Raw genomic sequence first — 23158 nt, 5'->3', positions numbered from 1 at the left:
TTTTAAATTTTTTTTTTAACGTTTATTTATTTTTGAGACAGAGAGAGACAGAGCATGAATGGGGGAAGGGCAGAGAGAGAGGGAGACACAGAATCCGAAGCATGCTCCAGGATCTGAGCCATCAGCCCAGAGCCCGATGCGGGGCTCGAACTCACGGACCGTGAGATTGTGACCTGAGCTGAAGTCGGATGCTTAACCAACTGAGCCACCCAGGCGCCCCTTTAATTTACTCTTTAACCGCTTGGTTAGCCCATTCATTCTTTAGTAAGATGTTCTTCAGTCTCCAAGTATTTGTTACCTTTCCAAATTTTTTCTTGTGGTTGATTTCGAGTTTCATAGCATTGTGGTCTGAAAACATGCACGGTATGGTCTCGATCTTTTTGTACTTACTTAGGGCTGATTTGTGTCCCAGTATATGGTCTATTCTGGAGAATGTTCCATGTGCACTGGAGAAAAATGTATATTCTGCTGCTTTAGGATGAAATGTTCTGAATATATCTGTTAGGTCCATCTGGTCCAGTGTGTCATTCAAAGCCATTGTTTCCTTATTGATTTTTTGATTAGATGATCTGTCCATTGCTTTGAGTGGGGTGTTGAAGTCCCCTACTATTATGGTATTACTATCAATGAGTTTCTTTATGTTTGTGATCAATTGATTTATCTATTTGGGTGCTCTCACATTTGGCACATAAATGTTTACAATTGTTAGGTCGGTCTTCCTGGTGGATAGATCCCTTGATTATGATATAACGCCCTTCTCCATCTCTTGATACAGTCTTTATTTTAAAGTCTAGATTGTCTGATATAAGTATGGCTACTCCAGCTTTCTTTTGTTGTCCATTAGCATGATAGATGGTTCTCCATCCCTTTATTTTCAATCTGAAGGTATCTTTAGGTCTAAAGTGGGTCTCTTGTAAACAGCATATAGATGGATCTTGTTTTCTTATCCATTCTGTTATCCTATGTCTTTTGATTGGAACATTGAGTCTGTTGACATTTAGAGTGAGTACTGAAAGATACAAATTTATTGCCATTATGATGCTTGTAGAGTTGGAGTTTCTGGTGGTGTTCTCTGGTCCTTTCTAATCTTTGTTGCTTTTGGTATTTATTTATTTATTTATATATATTTTTTTTCATATTTTCTCCCCTCAGAGAGTCCCCCTTAAAATTTCTTGCAGGGCTGGTTAGTGGTCATAAACTCCTTTAATTTTTCTTTGTCTGGGAAACTTTATCTCTCCTTCTATTTTGAATGACAGCCTTGCTGGATAAAGAATTCTTGGCTGCATATTTTTCTGATTCAGCACACTGAATATATCCTGCCACTCCTTTCTGGCCTGCCAGATTTCTGTGGATAGGTCTGCTGCAAATCTGATCTGTCTTCCCTTGTAGGTTAGGGACTTTTTTTTCCCTTGCATTTTCATGATTCTCTCCTTGCCTGAGTATTTTATGAATTTGACTACGATATGCCTTGTTGATGGTCAGTTTTTGTTGAATCTAATGGGGGTCCTCTGTGCTTCCTGGATTTTGGTGTCTGTGTCTTTCCCCAGGTTAGGAAAGTTTTCCGCCATGATTTTCTCACATAACCCCTCTACCCGTATTTGTCTCTCTTCCTCTTCTGGGATCCCTATGATTCTGATGTTTCTTTTTAATGAGTCACTGATTTCTCTAATTCTTAAATCGTGCTCTTTTGCCTTAACCTCCCTCTTTTTTTCTGCTTCATTATTCTCTATAAGTTTGTCGTCTATATCGCTGATTCTCTGTTCTGCCTCATCCATCCTTGCTGCCACTGCATCCATCCATGATTGCATCTCAGTTATAGCATTTTTAATTTCATTCTGGCTGTTTTTTACTTCTTTTGTCTCCGCAGAAGGGGATTCTAATCTATTTTCGACTCCAGCTAGTATTCTTATTATTGTAATTCTAAATTCTGGTTCAGACATCGTGCTTGTATCTGTGTTGGTTAAATCCCTGGCTGTCGTTTCTTCGTGCTCTTTTTTTTAGGGTGAATTCCTTCATTTTGTCATTTTGAAGGGAGAAAAGGAATTAATGAGGTAGAAAATTAAAATAAAAAAAATTAAAACTAAAAAATTAAAAACACACACACTCACAAAAATCGAATAAATGATGCCATATCCTAGGTGTGTTTTGGTCTGGGTGTTGAAATTGTTTGACAGATTAGAGAAAAAAAAGGGGGGAGCAAGAAAAAAAAGGAAATCATTTGAGAATTTGAAAAAATGAATACACTGAAGTAGACTAAAATGAGATGATGGGAATAAAATAGAATTTGAAAAAATATACATAAAAGTAAAGAATATAGTAGAAAAAATTAAAGAAAAATATTTTTAATAAAAATTAAAAATAAATATGAATTTTTTCTTTTTCTGTATTCAAGAAAAAGAAACAAAAATGAGAAAAAAGAGAAAAAAAGGAAATCGTTTGAAAATTTGAAAAGGTGAATACACTGAAGTAGCCTAAAATAAAATGACGGAAGTAAAATAGAATTTGAAAAAATTTACACAAAAGTAAAAAATGTAGTAATAAAAATTAAAGGAAAATATTTTTAATGAAAATTGAAAATAAAAATGAATGTTTCTCTTTCTGTATTCAAGAAAAAGGAAAGAAGTGTAAAAGAGGAAAAAAAAGAAAGAAAAGAATAGATGGACCTGCTAACAGATTGAAGTAGGACTGAAATTACTTCATTTTCCCCTAGAAGTCAGTCTATGTAGCGCTTTATAGTCCATAAACTAAGCTGGCGGTGAGACTTGGGTTCTTGAAGAGTGAAGTTGGCCCATGTGGGCGGGGCTCAGTGTAATAGCTCTTCTCTCCACTAGATGGCGCTGTCAGCCTGCTGGGGTGGATTGTTGCGGTGCTCATAGGTGCGTATGCGCATGCGCAGGAGCGGTAAAAATGGCGTCACCCAGCTGCCCAGTCTGTTCTCCCAGATCAGCAATCGCGCACCTGTCCTCTGTCTTCAGCTTTTGTCCACTCCCTGCTTTTTCACTCTCTGTGACCAGGCCCCAGGCAGTACCTCTCGCCCGAGTTTTGTCTCAGCTGCAGCTGTTTTCCCCTACCCTTTACTTCCAAAGGACTGCGACTTTGACCCATTCCGCCCCTCTGCAGGATGGTCTCACTGGGCAATGGCCGAATGAGCAATGGCCGAATGAGCAATGGCCGAATGCCGGCTGCACCCAGGAATGCTTGCTGGACCCTGCTGCTGCTGATGCCCAGAGACTGCGGTCAAGTGCCAGCCTGCCCAGAAAAAGTTCGTGAGATAGTGTAGCAGCAGTATTTCAGGGATTATGGAAAATCACAACACACATCTGGCACCAGACTTCACCCTTAATGACCTTGTCCCTGCACCAGCATATGTGGCCATTTTCTGGGGTCTGCTGGGACCAGGTGGCTTCAAAAGTCTCTACCAAATGTCTTTCCAGCAGTGGAACTGCTTTCCCCCGTGTGGCCCAAGAACCTCCTGTCCCACACTCTGTTCGTGGGGATTCACTCTTCCCACCAGAGCACCGCCAGGTATCGAGCTGCAGAGTTGCAGAGTTTGTGCTCCCCTTGTTTACAGTCTTAATGGAATTTAAACCCTCTCCTTTCTCCCTTTTTAGTTTAGTCCCTGCGGCTGTTTCCAATTTTCCACTTTCTCTCCAGCTGCTTTTGGGGATGGGTGCTTTTCCTGTATTCCGACCCCCCCCCACCCCAGTCTCTGTCCTCTCTCTGCTCGCAAAAACACCTCCCTTCCTGTGCCTTCTCACTCCCCAAGTTCACCTCTCCATGCCGCGTACCTGCTGAATTCTGTGACTCAGGTTGTGCAGATTGTTCTGTTAATCCTCCAATCAGTTTTCTAGGTGTGTAGGATGGTTTAGTGTTGGTCTGGCTGTATTTCATGGACGCGAGACACACAAAAAACTCCCATGCTGTTCCGCCATCTTGGCTCCTCCCTAGACATCTTTCTAACTGCCTCTTCTCAAAGCTTTTAGAAGCAACAGAAAGCCGTTGATCCGGCTCCCAGTCTGGCTGGCCCACCCTTGTCCATGTGCTACCCAGCAACCCTGCACACACCTGCTCTATTGCATTTAGTTTATGCTGCCTGGGAAAACCTTAGCTCTGATGTTATCTTTTTGTGTTTCTCCTGCCACCATTCCTTCCAACTCTGTTAAAAGAACTGATTTATTTCTTCCTGCTGTTCCTATAGCGTTTTACATGAAACCTCTGTAATACCGTACATCTCACATATTATTTATTTATATATATATATATATATATATATATATATATATTTATATATATCTTTATTTACCTGCTGTCCATAGTGAGTATCTTAGGAGATGTGTTTTATTTATTGTCATCCATAATCCAAGTGCCTAACACAGTATTTTACACTCACTACATATTTAACAGGTATTTGTTGGAGGAATTAATAAATAAATGAGTGAATGAATGAGTGAATACATGAATACATGCCTCAGGATTGAGTTAGGTGACTCAGTGGTCCCATGCTATTGGTGTCTGCTTTCGACTTGGTAACTCTTGGTTCTTTACCTTGATGAAGCACCATTAGCCAGGACTTTGGTTTGTATGTATTAGATTTGCAAGGCTAACAGGTCAAATGTCACCCCCAAATTCACAGACCAGATCTTAGTTCCTCTTGGTTCAGTTGTAATAATTCCAGCTAAGCCTTGTTTTGATAAGAAGAGGGAGATCTAGGAAAGCAGCAGTAAATCACTTCATTTAATATGTCAAGCCAGGAGTTGACAACCACTTATAGGGTATAACTAGAAGATTTATAGACCTGATGATTAGGCTGCTCTAGGGACAGAATCTTTTATGTTTATTAAAACTCTTTGCTCCAAGATGGCTTCCAAATCCGACCTGAACCAAGGCAGCCTGTATTTGCTGAAGTCTGCGATTGAAAGCAGAGAAATTCAGAGGTACCATATAACACCTGCAAGATTTTGAGAGTTCTCAAGTGATGTACATATTTGGTTGTATCAGACTATGTGTCGGTGGAGAGGTTGTCTTCGGCAGCATTTGAGGTCTTTTAAGGTCTTTGGAGATGAGGGAAGTTGTTGGGGGAGGGCAGTAACCCAACTGCCACCTGGTGCCTCAGTGGCAGGGCTTGCAGGGTATCAAGGAGGGACCAGGGAGTGCACTGCTGCTCTTGAGAGCTGGTTCTCTCTTCCTGTCTGCCGTCTGTTTAGACACTCTTATTAGCTCCGAAATAACCTTCTCCATTATTTTTGGTGATGAGGTCCTTTTTTTTTTTTTTAATTTTGTCACAGTTTGTTTAGGATGTTAGAGCAGTGGTCAGTGAAGTTCTGTAGCTCAAGTGCCAAAACCATTAGAAAACAAGAAAACAAAAGGCCATTTGAAGATGCACAAATTTCCAAAAAAAATCCCGAAAACAACAATAACAAAAAACCCAACTTTCCAGACAAGGAGAATTATTCACTTATTGTTTATTTTTCTATTTATGGTGTTTTTCTGCCTAGGGTTTAAAATATTCCAACAATGCAGAATGGTACAAAGACAGCAAAAACATCTTTCAATATCTGTCTGCCCAGAGACAACTATCAGTCTTTTGATGATAATCTTTCTGAGACCTCTTTCCATGCTTAACACATGCAGACTTATCTCTATTATATATATAAAAAGATATGAGTAGAATCATAGCACATATGCTATTTTGTAGTCTTCAATGCAATTTTATATGTATACACACATTTACATTTATAATTTATGAATGTGAAATATTCTATTCACAAAATATCCACTTTATAAATGTGAAATAATTTACTTAACTAAACTGGTTTTGAGAGACATTTTGATTGCTTTCAGTTTTTCACTATTATAAACAATGTGCAAAGAATATCCTTGGCCATATATCTTTGTGTTCTTCTCAGATGCTCTTCTTAGGACAAATCCTTAGGAATAATATGGCTGGATTAGGAAGCGTGCATCTGAAAGTTAAGATATTTTCAAATTGTCCTACAGAAAGGTTAGCCAATTTCCACCCCTACCAACAGTAAATGGGAATCCTCGTTCCTCTACTCCTCACCAGCATGAACTATTGATTGATTTATTCATATTTATCAATCTGATCAGCAATATGTGATATCTCAATGTACTTTTGGGGGAGGTTGCCAGTAAAGTTTAGAAGCTTTTCTTTTGAAAATTGACCATTTCTTTTCTTCATTTCCTCCTTCCTTCCTTCCTCTCTCTGAATCATCTGAGTCCTTTGCCCATTTTTCTATCGCAGTATTTATTTTTATTTTTATAATTTGAAGGAGTTTTTTGTATTAAGCTTTTGTTGGTCCCATATGTAGCAAACAGTTTTTTCAGATTTTCATTTTTCCTTCTGCATAATTTGCTTTTGCTGTATAAAGCATTTGAATTTTATGTAGTCATGTCTATTAGTCTTTACATTTCCAAACTGCTTCCTGAATTTTTCACATAGTTAGAAAGTCTGCCTCCATTCCAAGAGTATTAAAATGTTGACCTTCATTGTCTTCAGTACTTCTTGTTTCTTTTTTTGAGGTCTATTTTAGTCTTAGTTATCTCTAGAATTAATTTCGCTCAAATAATAGTTAAATTTTTCTTTATTTCTTTAAAATTTTTTTAATGTTCATTTATTTTTGAGAGAGAGACAGACAGAGCATGAGCAGGGGAGGGGCAGAGAGAGAGAGAGAGAGAGAGACAGAATTCGAAGCAGACTCCAGGTTCCGAGCTGTCAGCACAAAGCCCAACATGGGACCCAAACTCATGAACCGTGAGATCATGACCTGAGCCAAAGTCGGACGCTTAACTGACTGAGCCACTCAGGTGCCCCAAATTTTCTTTATTTCTAAGTGTCTGTTTTCCACAGCTCATTTGTTGAGATTTCCTGCACTGATATGACAAATGATCTTAAGTTTCAAACAAATGGAAACTTAACGTATGTTTAATTTCTGGCCTAGCTTTTCCATCAGTCTGATTGCTTAGCCCTGTACCTTACTGCTGCCAGTGTTACAGTTTTATAATATACTTTAGAAACCAGGGGGGCAAGTCTCCGGTGGCCTTTGTTTTGTCCTTCTTTTCTTAAAGTCTGTTTGGATTTGTAATGTGATTGCACTTATAGAATGATTTAGGTGAAAATTATACTTCAGAAATACCCATCTGTCCAATAACAGAATAATCATTTTTAAATCTTATTTTAAGGCATAAGTAGGATTTTTAAAAAAAAAATATTATTTTCTTCTTGTAAGTCCTACTTATTGAATTTCATGAAGAACTATGAAGGGTCTGAGATTTTTATCCTCTGCAAGCGAACAGGTCAGCCTACCACAATGTCATGGATATGGTAGAAGAAAAATGGCTCCCAGTCCAGAGGCACAGCAGGTGGTTTGTCTTCATGTTCCCACCTGTTTCCCTTGTCCAAGTTCCATGGCGATGATGTACATGCTGTGGGTTTGTGTCACAGCTGAGGAACTCTAAGCTCAGGAAATCAAATGAGAGGTCAGAATAACCTTCTGTGACCTAACTGATGAAAAATGAGAGGAGTAAACTGAGGAAGAAGAAAGAGCATTCCAGTCAAAAGGAACTACATATGCAAAGGCCCTGTGGTGGGAGGAATTTTGGCAACTATAAACACCCGGGGGAAAAAAGTCACTATGGTAATTCCATTGTTTTTCTGGCTCAGGGTGCCATAGAAAGCTAAGAGTGTATTATTTTCATTAGGATTTGTTGCTGTTCTTTATTCTTAAAGAACTTTTCTTCAGACACAGAGAGCCTCCTCATTATGGAAGACAGCCTCTTAATATATGTTTGAGTATTTTCCTTTTCTGTTAGTTTTTTGCTAATGTTTATGTATTTATTTTGAGAGAGGCAGAGAATGTGAGCAGTGGAGGTGCAGAGAAAGAGAGAGAGAATCCCAAGCAGGCTCTGTGCTGTCAGGGCAGAGCCCATCGTGGGGCTCAATCTCACCAGCTGTGAGATCATGATCTGAGCTGAAATCAGGAGTTGGAGGTTCAACCAACTGAGGCACCCAGGCGCCCCCTTTTCTATTAGTTTCGATATTTTCATTAAACATCTGATAAATTGTCATTGTCTATCTTCCATAGTTATGTTCTCCCTAAAAAAAAAAAAAAATCCCATCTTCCTTTTTCCCCCTGCATTCCAAGATTGGGACCCTTCCTTGTTTTCAGTATTAAGTATTCAGTATTTTTTATTTTTCCTTTTTTTTTTTTTTTTTTTTTTGGTTCAAGTCTTAGTTTTGGAAAAGGACATTTTTGGAGACCCTGAACTATTGTCACCATCATTTCCAAAGTGTCTGAGTCTGTTATTAAAATACCACTTTGTGTTTTCCCCTAACTCTTTAAAATTATTCCAAGGAGACTTTCAGAGAACCCCACATAATTAAAATAACCTCTTCAGTTTTTAAAAATCTTGTTACCTGGGGCGCCTGGGTGGCGCAGTCGGTTAAGCGTCCGACTTCAGCCAGGTCACGATCTCGCGGTCCGTGAGTTCGAGCCCCGCGTCAGGCTCTGGGCTGATGGCTCAGAGCCTGGAGCCTGTTTCCGATTCTGTGTCTCCCTCTCTCTCTGCCCCTCCCCCGTTCATGCTCTGTCTCTCTCTATCCCAAAAATAAATAAACGTTGAAAAAAAAAATTTTAAATAAAAAAATCTTGTTACTTAAAATTGCATTTACTCGCATATTAAAATATTGATCTGTGAGAAGGAATTGAAAAATAGTATCTTCTTGATCAGTGGATGAACCATCTCCAAGTATTTCCCCAATTACTGTAGTGCCTCGTGTGCCACCAATAATAGTTCACTGTTGGGGCACTTGGGTGGCTCAGTTGGTTAAGTGTCTGACTTCAGCTCAGGCTCAGGTTGTGATCTTGCAGCTCGTGAGTTCGAGCCCAATGTCTGGCTCTGTGCTGAAAGCTCAGAGCCTGGAGCCTGCTTCGGATTCTGTGTCTCCCTCTCTCTCTGCCCCTGCCCCATTTACGCTCTGTCTTTCTCTCGAAAAATAAAATAAAATAAAAACATTGAAAAAAACAAAATAAATAATAGTTCACTGTTGCTCCACTAGCATGAAATTCATTAATCAGATTTAGTTTTCAGGAAAGCTCCTTCATACCCTAAGATAGATGCACTTCAAGTAAGGAAGTGGAAAGTCGCACAAGTCCTGTTTTTTCCTCACAGTAGAGAAAGAGAATTAGAACAACAGAAAAGCTCAGTTTAAAAGATGGCTTTTTTTGAGGTGCCTGGGTGGCTCAGTCGGTTAAGTGTCTGACTTTGGCTCAGGTCATGATCTCACAGTCCATGAGTTCACGCCCCGCATTGGGCTCTGTGCTGACAGCTCAGAACCTGGAGCCTGCTTTGGATTCTGTGTCCCCCTCCCTCTCTCTCTGCCCCTCCCCCACTCACACTCTGTGTCTCTCTCTCTCTCTCTCAAAAATAAATAAACATTAAAAAATTTGTTTAAAAAGATGGCTTTTTTTGTAGGAAATATTTTTTTCTAACATACTGAGAAATTTGGGGATAGTTCAGCATAATTCTGAGTGATACAAATTCTTAGGATAATATGCTAATTAGTCACCCATCCTTCACTCTTCAAAACCTATTCAACAAGAAGACTTTTGTGAGGGAGTATCTAAGTTAGCAGAGGATCACAATTCACCAGGGAAGGAACACAGCCAACTGAGCCTTCAAAAACAGGAGGAAAGAGATTCAATGCCTTCTCTGAACCTGGGTTTTCTTTTATTGACTTTTGATCTTAATGTTAGATACATCGCTGACCTTGTCCCTAGAGGCAAAGTAGAAAGGTAGAAAAACCTGTCCTAGACTAGAAAAAGAAATCCCATTTCCAAAATCTGTAAACTAAAAATGGAGAAGCAGACACTTGATCATGATAGCTCAAAATGGGACTCAGATCAAGTTCCACACAGCAAAGATCTTACTGAATAAATTTTGGTGGGTTTTCAATGTTTTGGGAAGCCGCTTTTTTGAAAATGAGTGTTTGGGGTATTTGTTGGCACTGGGGGATGTTGACAGTAAGTCTAGAAATGGAATGATTCCCTTTGTTCACATATTGATGGGTTTATCTTCATTGATTATGATTCATTGACTGTAAGATGCCCTTGATAATATCACACCTCATTATTTCATGTACCAAGAAAGAAAAATTGCTCCTTACAGAATTTGATGTGCTTGCAATGCTTTAGGGTGCATTGTGATTTCAGAGATGTTATTTTGTAAAAAAGTGTGCATTTTAGAATCAATGAGACATGGTGTTTTTCTTACACAAAAACAAGGAAAATCGACATCCTCAACAGCTTGTCTATCTACCTGAAATACCTAACAATAAACAAATTTATGCTTTAAAATTCTATGTGCTAGGTATGATATTTCCAAGAGCAATCAATATTATTGAGTGGATACCGTTAATATTCAGAGAATTAACAAACTGAACTGACATTTGTAAAAGATGCCCCAAATTTCCCGTCATGTTTTAGGATATCAAATATCCACTATTTGATATTTTCCTTCCCGAGCAAAGCAATCTGGTTCCTACAGTGGCTGCCCAGACCTGGGGGGTAGGGACCGCTTCCATCATCTTTCCCAATTTTTCCTGTGGCCTCTTGAGCAAAAGCTTCTCATTTCCAACTGTTGGCTACCATTAAGCCTCAGAAATGAGTTTGTCACCTAACATCATCCCTGAGTTAGAGTGTAGAGTTCTTTCTGTCCGACTTGTTACATTTCTTAACATTCAAGGAAATCTGACCCTTGAGCTCATGATACCGCTGAGCTCCCTGGGTTGGAGTTGATCAACTCCCTCTTGCTGCAAGATGTAGTCAACTCTATCTGAGACAGCTTATCATTAGTATATATTTTTTTAAGTTTTATTTATTTTGAAAGGTAGAAGAGGGACAGAGAGAAGGAGAGAGAGAATCCGAAGCAGGCTCCGAGTCGTCAGCCTGATGTGGGGGCTCGAACTCATGAACTGTGAGGTCATAGCCTGAGCTGAAGTCAGACGCTTGACTGACTAAGCTACCCAGGGACCCGTATCATTAGTATTTTTAATGCTATGAATTTTATAGCATGTGGGGTATCTCTTTGGGGGAAAGGATGTGTCCATAGCGAACAATTACCAACAGTTCTACCGTCTCTGCCACTTACGTCATTTCCTTTCACTCTTTTACCACATACATTTTTGCATAGTGGAGATCACTTTTAAGCACAATTTATGAGACGCTTTTTCATTCAATCTCATGTTGTTGAAATAATATGGTTAAAGACTTTTAACCAGGTGATTGTTTTGTTCTGTAGATAATGTTAACTATTCCCCTATTGCTTGTTATTTGGGCTCCATCCATTCTATTTTCGCAATTCTAAAACCTGCTAAAATGAACATCTCTGTAGGTAAATCTCTATCCGCATTTTGACCGAGGGACATAACTTTAATACAATTGATTTGTACCGTTACATCCCTTCCATGGGAAAAATAAAGGTCATAACAATTTATAACCCAACCAAAGGGGCAGGAGCGAATGTGAGGGAATAGTTGTATTTATCTAATGCTATTGTCGTATCACTTCAAGGTTGAACGAAGTGGGGAAACGGAGACACGCATTGATAAAGTCGTCTCGTTGCTGGCGGCACTATCGGTTGCGTTTGGAGCTGGGAATCTATTGTCCTCTCCACCTAGACATCATCTTCCCTGCTTCGTTATAGCCCTGTGGAAATTTGCTCTCCTTGAAATGATCCCAGAACTCCAACAGCACTGTAAAAACTCCTAGTGGTGCCTGGCTGTCTTGTATTTGGTCTTCCCCTCCAATAAAAGATAGGCATGGCCAAAAACACCAAATGGGATACATGTTTGCCTTGCAAACCAAACAAACCCTTCTGTTTTTGTTTTGCTTTGTGTCTGGACTAATTCTTAGCACCTCTTCTGCCTGTGAGCGATTTGTCACTTCCTTCTGTAAGACTGGCACCAGCAGACATGCAGTCTCAGAGGATCCCGGGGAGAAAGCGAGGCCGACCCCCACTGCACTCAACACCTATGAAGATGGCAGTGCATAACCTTTATTCTGCTTCAGCTGGTTCTTTGCCAGCAGCGAAGATCCCAAAGAAAAGAGGGCGGAAGCCTGGGTACAAGGTACGGCTCCATCATCTCCTTTCTCCACGGTGACATTGGGCTGGGGCATGGGTGCTTGAGCAGAGCCCCACCGCAGAATGTGAGGAAAGGCTGGGAGCTGGGTAACGACAAGATGAGAAGTAAGTTTCTCTCAATGAAGTCTGTGACAGACAAGGCCTCATTGTTACAGCGGGGCCCACATTGCATGCTGTCCCCGTCGTGTGCATTTGTACAAGTGGAGAAAGCAAATTGCACCAGATGGGGAAAGTTGTAAGGCGAGCAGATTTTAGGGTCATAGCTAAACACACATTTTAAGACTTGCATTTAAATTAGTGTTTCAGACACTGAATTTTCCCCTCACTGTGCCTACTAGGGCGGCGCTCAAAGCCACTTTCCAGAACTCATTCGTCATTTATTTTAGTAAAAGCAGATGATGTTCCTGAAACACTTAAATTAATAATGCGTGCAGCCTAGTGTCAGAGGACATAGAAGAATTTTCCCAAACAGAGCCTAAACAAGGGGGACTCATCATGAAAATTCAGGGTGTTAATTCATAGTTTCCTGCTTATAAAAAGTGCTGACGTCAAGTTTGGCTTCAAGGAGGCGTATCAGGCAGAATTAAAATCCCGTGACCCTTGGAAGAATTAACAATTCAGAGTGGCAGGGGGTGGAAAAGAAATTCTCTGATGTAATTGCAATCACATAAAGCAATCTGAACCAGAGGAGGGAGAGCTTCTTCTCCAAGATGTTTTTGAGGAGGCTACTAGAGAAGAAAGACTATTGAGTTCATTCTCCACAAGACTTTTGGGCATTAGAAAATGAGCTTCAGAAGTTTTCTTTCCTTTATTTTTTCTTGAAATAAAGAGCTTATGTTTCCATCTTGAGATCTGAATACTCAAACCAGAATGCAAATTGGCAATTAACTCCCATATATTTAGGAAAATGTATGGAAATTATTTCAGGTCAGCAGAAAGACAAAGCTTCTGGAAGAATCGGTGATGAATTCAACCTTTATCCCTTTGGTTCTCCGCAGTTCTTCCAACTGCTGGAAAATAAAAACAGGAGGTAGGGGGAAGGTGACTCAAAGTTGTTTGGGGGTCATGGGTTTTAGTAAAAGAAGCTTTTACTCAGCCACCTCATGAAGTAAAATCTTCTGTCACTGGTTACTTTTCTAACAAAGAGAGCCTCCTCTTTCTCATGGGCACTTCAGCTTCAGCATTGTTTCTCTGAAGCTGGCATAGGGCAGGCCCTCCCAGCTCAGCTACCTGCGCCATTGCTGAGGTCTGGGTATTGAATCTGGAAGGACGGAGCAGGGCAGCCCTTCTGTGAATAGAGCCAGGGAGCAAGTCCAGGATCTGAAGAAACACACTGAAAACTTCTCTCTCCTATTTGGCCTTTCTCCTACTCCCCTGGGAGCTGTGACCCAAGAATGAAAATTACCAACAGACACAGCATTTCTAGGGCCAGGAAAAATGGGAATTCAGTCCATGGAATGAGCCCGACTTGGCAATTTTCCTGTCTCCTAAAAGGGGCAGTTTTCAGGGCTCCTAACACTCAGAGACACATCAAAGCAGGAAGAAAGCTTTTGGAATGGTTAGCTGACAATGTAGGCCCTGCACATGGCAGGCAGATCTCATGTCCATGCCTCACAGGGCTACCTGGCTAGGGGCAACGGGCCACAGCTCTTCCTTGAGTCCATCTTCCATGTATTTGGGGAACTGTGTGGGAATTATTTCAGGCCAGCAGCTCCCAGACAGCTCCCCAAGTGTCCAAGAACACCTCCAAACCAGGTGCTAGTCTGCCGGAGTGCTGACTCCCTCGTGGTGACATGAGAAAAATAAGAACTGTGTGCAAATCTTCGTAGAGCTAAAATGATTCCACCCAAAGGATCATCCTTTATTCTGAATTATCTGCTTCTTACTCTTTTGGCGCTAGAGTTTGTTTTCTTTTATTTAATTGTTGTATGTTGTCAGGATTTGGTAATTTAAAAAATGTCCTTACTTCGCAAAATAAATTTGGCAACCAATTAAGTCTCTCCAGTTTTTTTTTTTTTTTTGACAATTTCTTAGACCCAGAAGCCCCCTTTTACCGTTACTGAAAAGGTTTTAATTGTGGAGAAGCCACCGAGGAAACTGTACAGTGTTGTTCCATTTACCAAATGGCCACTAATTTGGCAATTTTAACTATCTGAGACACAGTTGGGGAGCCAGAAGTTGTTAAAAAAGAAGCCCTGAGCAAGCGAAGTAAGATATTACTTGGTGTATCCTTAAAGATCCTGTATTTAATTGTTAAGAAAATGCTTCCAAGCCCTCCTTCAGAGTCTATTTACCTTTATTGTAGATGCATTTCTTACAAGCTCTATTATAGCAATTTAATAGTCTTAGATTTGAAGGAGAAGATATTTTGGGGAAGAAGAGTGCCCACACAGCTGGGTACTGAAAGTGTAATAATAATTATTGTTATAATTAAATGATGTTTTATTAATAATACAGAACAATAACAAATACAATAACATTATCAATATTATAAAGTAGTGAAGAACAATTTTGTTATTTCAATAAAAACATCATTATGGTATATTCATCCTAACAATACTGTCATAACGAAGTAATCCGTGTTTGAGCCTTTGGAAGGTTCCTGAGTCTTGAGGATGCCTGTTGTGCTGACTGCATCACAGATCTATGCTGGTTGACATTTGTCACCTCTTGCCTGGCGCTCTCCCAAACTGCACTCTCAATCACCTCTGTGCCCAGCACAGGTGGCAACTCTGTCTGGTCCAAGAATGGGCACAAGCCTTTCCCTTTAAGATCCAAGCACAGCTGACACAGGCTGTGATGTTTAACCCTTTCTCTGAGTCTTGAGAATAATATGTGTGAATTGCAGGCAGAAAAGGAAGAATTCAACGGGTAGTCAGATGTCAGTGCTCCAGAGTTCATAGGTCATGCCTCCTCCCAGGGCCCATCTGCCCATGTCTCTTGGCCCAGGCCTGCAGCCACATTTCTGGGGCATGCTCACTGCCGGGAAAGCATCATTTTATGGCCTTACTGCCTCCTTCTCACCCCAGTCGAAGAAAGCAGAAACCTCTTAACATCATATTTTCTCTGAAGAGCCCTACGCCGACTGCCATGAAAACAGCCTTCTTCATTATCAAACAGAATTTACATCTCAGTTTGAAGCATCTGCTATTGGTTTAGTTCAGAGACAACCCAAGGTCAACAGATAGATTTTCCTCATATTTCGTGACTAAAAAGACTATTAAGGTCTTTTTAAAGAGATAAAGAGAGTCTGCATCAAGGAGGAGCCCTAGCTTCTATTCTGTACCGGCAGCTGATTGTAATGTCACCTAACAGTGGGATTTCCAGCTTCTGCGTCTTTATGATTGGGATTATGATTTAAGCAGGAAGAAGAAAGTGCTGGGTTTTAAAAATAGCTGTTTGTCCCCTACACATCATCATCATCGTCATCACCATCATCATAATTAATACTAATAGCAAGAATAGTCGTATATAACATTTAGTCAGCACTTCTGTGTTTGAGGCTCTGGACCAAAGCACTTTGTGTATATTTTCTTATTTGAACCCTGATAGTGAGGGAGCTAGAAAAACTGCAGGAATTAGGTATGAGTGAACCAAGTCCCACAGCCTGAGGCTGCCTACTGTTGGGCCAGAAGTCCTCTAGACCTTGGCAATCTCTTTGCATTATTGTTCCGAACAGTAATTATGCTTTCCCATTTACTCTTTCCAAATTATGTCCTGTCTGCTCTGTTTAATGAGCTTAGAAACGTGTAGCATGTTTAGAAAGAAGATACTCTGTAAAATATTAAAGACAAATGGTTAACATGTTCTGAAATGTTGGTAATTGTATCGTTGAGAATATAAATCCAGCTGCTGTGACAAAGGGGAAGCAACAGTGGCCTAAAGAAGAGGAAGCTAACTTCTTTCTTATGTTAAAAATCTGGGAAGCCCATCTGAAGGTGACATGTTGCCTCCAGGGTGTTGGGGACCCAGGCTCCTGCTCTGTTGTCACTCTGCTCCTCTTAACACAAAGTCCCTACCTCACGCTATAAAATGGCTCCTCCAGTTCCCTCTTTCCTGCTAGTCTAGCCAGCCAGATGGAGGCAGAGCTAGTGGAGGCATGTCTTTCCCCTTTAAGGACTCAATGTTCAAGACTGAACACACGCCTTACACTTGCATGCTGCTGGCCAGAACCTAGTCACTTGGCCTCACTTAACTCCAAGGGAGGTGGGGCAAAGCAGTATGGGGTGATCAGGTGGCTGGCTAAAATTCAGAGATTGCATTAATAAAGAAAGAAGGGAGCGTGGATATTTGGGAATAACCAGCAGCCTCTGCTAAGTACTTACAGAACAGTCTTCTGTTACCTAGAAAATTTACTCTATAAAGAGAATGATTTTCTAATAAACATAAGGAAATGCAACATTATGTTTTTTTTTTTTTTTTTTATTTTGAGAGAAAGAGAGCACACATGCACGAGTGGGGGAGGCGCAGAGATAGAGGTAGAGAGAGAGAATCCCAGGCAGCCTCTGCACACGAGGCTCAAACACAAGACCCTGGGATCAGGACCTGAACTGAAATCAAGAGTCAGACACTTAATCGACTGAGGCACCCACGTTCCTCACAACATTATGTTTTATTCCCTCTTTTTTATTGTCATCCTTTTCTTCCCACCTCCCAACCCCCAAAAGAGTATGTGTTCTTGGCATTGTGTAACAAGGAAGTCAAGTTCACAAAACTCTCAAGTAGGAAAACGTTCAAACTTAAGCAGAAAGCGTTTTGTTTGTTTCAACACTTGTTTAAAGTCTCTTTCTAAAATGTGTTTTCACAAAAACTGTCAAAATGGCTTTGATGATTCTTTGATTGTCCAGATCTTATATTGTCTTAGGGTTATATTTTGGAACACCAAATGTAGCATGGTAGTATGCAGGGGAAGAATAGATACCAAATAACCCTTCCTGTCCCTGTCTTCAAGGCCTCCCCTTGCTGATGGTGGGCTTGGTGCCCCACCTGTGCCCCATGGAGGAAAATGATTACACAAGCACAAAAAAAAGCACCTAGGGTATGGACTATATCTCCTGTGGCTTTCTATTACCCTCCAGCCCCAACACCAGGGCTGGAGCAAGGGCCAAGGTTGAGGTGCAATGGTGGGCGTGAGGCCCTTGTGTGCTGGTTTATGATTCCCCGCAGCGTTCTGAGTGTAACTCGGGTATGAACGCTAGTCGATGTTTCCAATTATGTTAAGAAGTAAGGGAAATGTAAACAGTGAAGTTGTATATTGGAATTGTATGTTGAGAATGGGATAAACTTCTTCACGAATTTATCGTGGACGGAGGATAGTTTGTCAAAAAAAATAGTTCAGTTTTTTGTGCTATTCATGGTGTCACAGCTACAAAGAAGGCACACTTTTAAGTTTAGTTTGTGTTTTTACCATTTTCTCCATCACTCTCTCAAGTCTGTAAGTCAACAAAGTAGTAAAGTCAGCCCTAATTCGTAGCATTCGCCAATTTCCAAGGTGGAGATGTTCCCAACATGGCCAGGTTCAAGGCGCCAAGATGACATCTAAGGACATGGTGTCAGTATTGATAATAAAATAGTTAGACAGTGATGAGTTTTGAGTATCTATTACCTTGTTTTGAATGTATTTTAAATTAATTCTCTGGAAATATATATACTTTAATGTTTAATAATCACCATGTTTAACAACTTGCAATATTCCTGAAAATATGTCATCCTTTGTGTACAAGCCGGCTCCAGCCTCCCACTGCTCTGAGCTCCTCTATGCACATGATGCCTGTCACTGGACGTGCCATGTTTCCTCTCTCATCTGCAGGGCCGACCCCACTCCTGCTGATTCAGAGAACTTGGCCTCCTCACCAGTTTCTGTAAGAAACCCAACCACACCAAGCATTCCTTGAAATGTGTGGTCTCTATCAAAGATTGTTGGGGTCGGAGGGCGTAGAGACAGCATCCCATTAAATAATTCTCACAGATAGATGCATTCTTCTGAATTTCCCTTTATCAAGTGTTTGTTTGTTTGTTTTCCCTTTTCTTTGTTCTCTCTCCTGGTACCCATGGAGTACCAGGTTCATCATCTCCTCTCTCAGCTTCCCTCGGTCGGGAGGAAATTAAACCATTCTTCCCTGCCCTCAGCAAAGCAGCAGCCACCCATGCCACTCACCTCTGCTCTTCACCAGTTTCAGTGGCTGCCTGGGTCCAGAGAAGAATCTGAACCCAGCACAGAGATGGTGGGAGAAAGCTCCAGCATCCTCACCCTGTCTCCACCATGTTTGTACTTCTGAAAGGCCCAAGAGAGCCAGGCCATTTCCCTCCCACCTTCAAGCATCCCTTTCTTTCTTCATTGTGATGTAGGCAGTTTATTGTATTGGGGTACCTTTATTTTCTTAGAGAAGCTCAAAGATAGCTTAGCTAGCATCTCAGATTTAACTGAAGGGCATGTTGCCAAAGCAGGCCTCCAGACCAAGGGATACTGGCCGCTCCATCCCTTAGGTGTTCAATCTCTCCTTCAAGTGCAGGGAGAAGAATGTATGGGTAGACCCAGAAACAGGCTGAGTCCTAGGAATGGGATTAGGTCATTGGCTACAACCTTCTTGTTGTTGGAACTGATTTGCATTTCTAACAAGCAAGTTTTTAGACTAAAGTCTGAGGTTAAGCACAGTGAGGTATTGAGTTTTCCCTAACTCTACTCCCACAGCATCTCATCAGAACCCTGGGGGGGTTTTATGTGGAGAAAGAGGGTGAGTCTAAAGGAGGAATGTGCCCCCAAGAAAAGCTACGGCAGGGACATGAACAAAGTTATTCTCAAGTAGGGCTGTAGAGGGGAAGGAAGGGAGGGGGAACATGATTTTTTTTTTTTTTTTAATATGGTATATTGGTTTCCTAGGGCCACTGTAACAAAATACAACAGACTGTGTGGCTTAAACAATAGAAATTTAATGTCTCAGTTCTGGAGGCTAGAAATCCAAGACCAGTCTACACCTTGGCTCATTGAAGGCCTTCTTCCTGCATCTTCACACTGTCTTCCCTCTGTACTTGACTGTTTCTGTCCAAATTTCCCCTTTTATAAGGATACAATCATATTGGATTAGGGCCTACCTTAATGACTTCATTTTAACTGATCATCAGCAAAGACCCCATTTCCAAATAAGGTCACATTCACAGGTCCTGGGAGTTAGGGCTTCAACATCATTTTGGGGGACACATTTCAACCCCTAACATCCAATATAATAATCTTCGCCTTTTAACTAGGCATTTAGTCCATTTATGCTTAAAGAAATCACTGATAAGTTTGGGTTTAAATGTATATTTTATTGTGTGTGTTCTATTTATCTCATTCATTCTGTGCTCCTTTTACTCATCTTTCCTGCCTTCTTTTGGATTTTTTTTTTAGGTATTTAAATTATTTTCTACTCATTGAAAGTTAACACTCTGTTTTCTATTGCATTACTATTCGGCTTGTGACAGTATCTTTTCAGAGATTCTGCACACTCCCCTCATTGTCAGGTGGGGGTGGGGGTAAGGTGGGGCAAATTTACATCTGGCTCATCTTTATCCTGAGGTTGTAGCCCTTTGGGTGAGCCCTGAGCTCCACAGCAATTCCTGAGGCCTAGATTTCACTTATATATTGGCCTGATAATTCTTTATATATTATCAGCCCCTCTGTACTTTCATTAACCTTACATTTTATCCATTACTTGTGGTTGTTTTCAGTTGATCCAAATAACCTAGTTTTATTTTTTTAAACATATTTTTTAAATGTTTATTTATTTTTGAGAGAGAGAGAGTACGAACAGGGGAGGAGCAGAGAAAGAGGGAGACACAGAATCTGAAGCAGGCTCCAGGCTCTGAGCTGTCAGCACAGAGCCAGACGTGGGGCTCAAACCCACCAACCGTGAGATCATGATCCGAGCCAGCGTCGGATGCCCATCCGACTGAGCCACCCAGGCGCTCCAAATAACCTAGTTTTCTATATTTTCAGAAATAGAATTACAAAGAAGTTTAGGATGCCGCATTTCTTCTATTCAACATTCAAAATATGGCACTGACACTGGTTTTTGTCTCAAATTCTATGATGTTTTCAGAAGTAGTCTAATGCAGGGTATATACGCATTATGGATTAGAAGAGAACTTAGAAACCAACAATCTACCCAATCTAATGGCTTTGGAAGATGAAGCCGGGAAGCACTGAATGAGTTGCTCAGAGTCCCATGTGAACTGGTGGCAGACCCAAGATTCAAATCCCAGACCTAACTCTGAGCCCTGTGCTCTGGCTGTTCTCCTGCAGGGCATCAGCAATGTGTAGTTGATGACTGAAATCATGCCAGTTCTCAGTGTCCACTCTGTGGGTGAGGAAATGTGGGCGCTCTCCTTCTTGTCATGCCCTCTCTCCATACCATCAGCAATAATAATAACAAACCTTTATGAAGTTCTACTTTGCATTAGCCCTATGCTAAATGTTTACGTCTAAATCTTGTCATGTCCCTGTGAGGAGGTATTGATATCCTCACACAAGTGAGGAAGGACAGGCTCCAAAATCCTAACCGACAAGACTTAAGACAGGGTTGGTGTGTGGCTGAGATGGACTTCGAGCACAGATTCCAATGTAGGTGCCCACGGCCACCCTGAACTTGTTTTCAAATTTTGCTTTGTTGGTTCATCTCTGCTGATGTGCAGGCAGTCCCCTAACCACACTCTCTGTCCTCGGATTACCAACATTCTTGCTGTCAATCTATGAAACGTTGTTTATTTGGTACTTTTGTTTCTGCCACGTTTGCATAGTTCTAGAAAAATACTGCAATTTTTACATCAAACGATCCTTCCTCTGTTAGCGTCCCCTGGCCACACATCTCAGTTTGCAAACAAACCCTCCCCTCCCCCAACTCTTTCCAGTGATTCTCTAGTAAATGTCTTAGAGAAGGTCTTCCCTGAAAGACAGCTGGAGCAAGAAGCTCTCCAGGCCCTTATTTTGGATCTGTAAATGGAAAAGAAAGATGAGCTGCCCCCATATTCCATATTCCCCAGCCCTCTTTGGTGGAATCGCCAGCTGGCAGGGGCCAACTACTTACTCTTCTGCTTCACCCACCACGATACTCTACCCCAGCAAACACAGCCCCTCTGGCAGCCACTGGAAATTATGCCCTGGATGAGGAGTCACCACACCCGTTTGATTGAGGTTTTGAATTTCAGGTAAAGGTGCCAACTTTGCCAGCCTCCGTACAGGGTCGTTGGCTTTGAAGGTCAAGGATTAGCTCCAATATGTCAGAGCACAGCATCCTGGGCACCTAATCTTCCTCCAGTCTTATGCATCCAAGAAAGAGGCTTCTCCTCCCTTCTTCCTCTCCATTTTACCCAGTTTATTCTGCCAGATCCTGCTTTTAATACTTTACAAATAAACCATATTTTTGGAATACCTTTAGATTTACAGGAGAGTTGCAATGATAAAACAGAGATTCTCATGTACCCCACACCTAGTTTCTTCTGTTGTTAACATTTTATATTACTGTGATACATTTGTCACAAGTAGTAAACCAATAATAATACATCATTATTAAATAATGTCCATATTTTATTCAGATTCATTAGTTTTCCTCTCTTCTGTCCCAGGACCTATCCAGGATATCACATTAACATCTTGTTGTCATGTCTCCTTAGGTTCCTCTGGGCTGTAAAATTTCTCAGACTTTCCTTGTTTTTGATGGCATTGGCAGTTTTTAGGAGTATTGGTCAAGTGTTTTGTAAAGTGTTCTATAACTTGGGTTTGTCTGATGTTTTCCTAATGATTAGACTGGGGTCATGGGTCTCTGGGAAGAAGATTCCAGAGGTAAGGTGCTATTCCCATCGTGCCATGTGGAGGGTGCGTACTATCAACATGGCTTATCACTGTGGATGGTGACTTGATCACCTGCCTGAGGTGGTGTTTGACAGATTTCTCCACTGTAAAATTACTTTTCCTCATTTCCATACTGTCCTCTTTGGAAGGAAGTCACTATGTGCAGCCCACACTTAAGGAGTGAGAAGTTACACTCCACAAACCGTTTGGAATATTAATGCATAGGAGGTTTGTCTCCTCCATGTGTCTCTCTAGTCAATTATTCATTTATGTCAGTATGGAGTCATGGATATTTACTGTATACTTTGAATTATAATCCATTACCCGTTCTTTATTTATTGCTCATATTGTTCTAGATTTGGACATTACAAGCTCTTTTGATTGACTCACATGTTCCTATGACCTGCCCTCATCATTGTGTGTGTGTGTGTGTGTGTGTGTGTGTGTGTGTGTGTGTGTTACTTTATTTTCTGGGACAAGATGCCACAGGCTCATCTCGTGTATTTCCTGCCCTTGTCCTAGAATCAGCCATTTCTCCAAGGAGCCTTTGTTCCTTTTATTGAAGAATGGTATTAGAAACCAAAATAGGAGCATGGTGTTTTGTTTTGTCCACCTAAAAAACAAAACACAGCAGTGGTGCCTGGGTGGCTCAGTCAGTTAAGCCTCTGACTCTTGATTTCAGTTCGGGCGATGATCTCACCGTTGGTGAGATTGAGCCCCAGGTCGGGCTCAGCGCTGACAGTGTAGAGCTTCTTTGGGCTTCTCTCCCTCCCTCTCTCTCTGCCCCTCCCCTGCTCATGCTTTCTCACTGTCTCTGTCCCTAAATAAATAAATAAACATTAAAAAAAAACCCAAACATAGCAAAACACAACAAAACAACAACAGCAACAACTAGCAATGGCAAAGACAAATGCCCTTCCAGAGGAAAGCTTGGATACATTGGGCAACAGGTAGCTCCCCATTCCACATGGGAGAGGCACTGACAGAATGGGCCCCACATCACACCAAAGGACATTCCTAGTCACTGAGCTCATTTCTGTCTTAGGAGCCCTCTAAAATCATATGTGACTCCCATTTAGGAATGTTTTTTTTTTCCCTTTATGTTAGACAATGAGATAGAAATTTCAGAATGCTAACTCAAAGGTATTCCTACTGATGATTTATTCTTTTATC

General features: G+C 41.0%; 1 protein-coding gene across 6 annotated transcripts in view; it reads left to right on the top strand.

Moving 5' to 3' along the window:
- The window catches only part of SCML4 (Scm polycomb group protein like 4), a 125375-nt gene that overhangs the window by 47090 nt on the left and 55127 nt on the right, over positions 1-23158 (top strand). For 5 of the 6 annotated variants that reach the window (XR_015251452.1, XR_015251451.1, XR_015251453.1 and 2 more), the window contains exon 2: positions 11931-12145. The exons of the other annotated variant lie outside the window; for it this stretch is intronic. Coding sequence is in view for 2 of the 5 variants with exons in the window: in XM_086707536.1 (XP_086563662.1) it covers positions 11990-12145 (156 nt within the window). In the remaining 3 variants the exon portion in view is untranslated. The remainder of the gene's footprint in view (positions 1-11930; positions 12146-23158) is intronic. 6 annotated transcript variants of the gene reach the window in all.

Source organism: Puma concolor, chromosome B2 (assembly GCF_028749965.1).
Source record: "Puma concolor isolate L17-30 chromosome B2, mPumCon1.1.hap2, whole genome shotgun sequence".
NCBI classification, from domain to species: domain Eukaryota; kingdom Metazoa; phylum Chordata; class Mammalia; order Carnivora; family Felidae; genus Puma; species Puma concolor.
The sequence above is the reverse complement of the archived record's forward strand: the minus strand, read 5'-3'. Positions and strand labels throughout refer to the sequence as shown.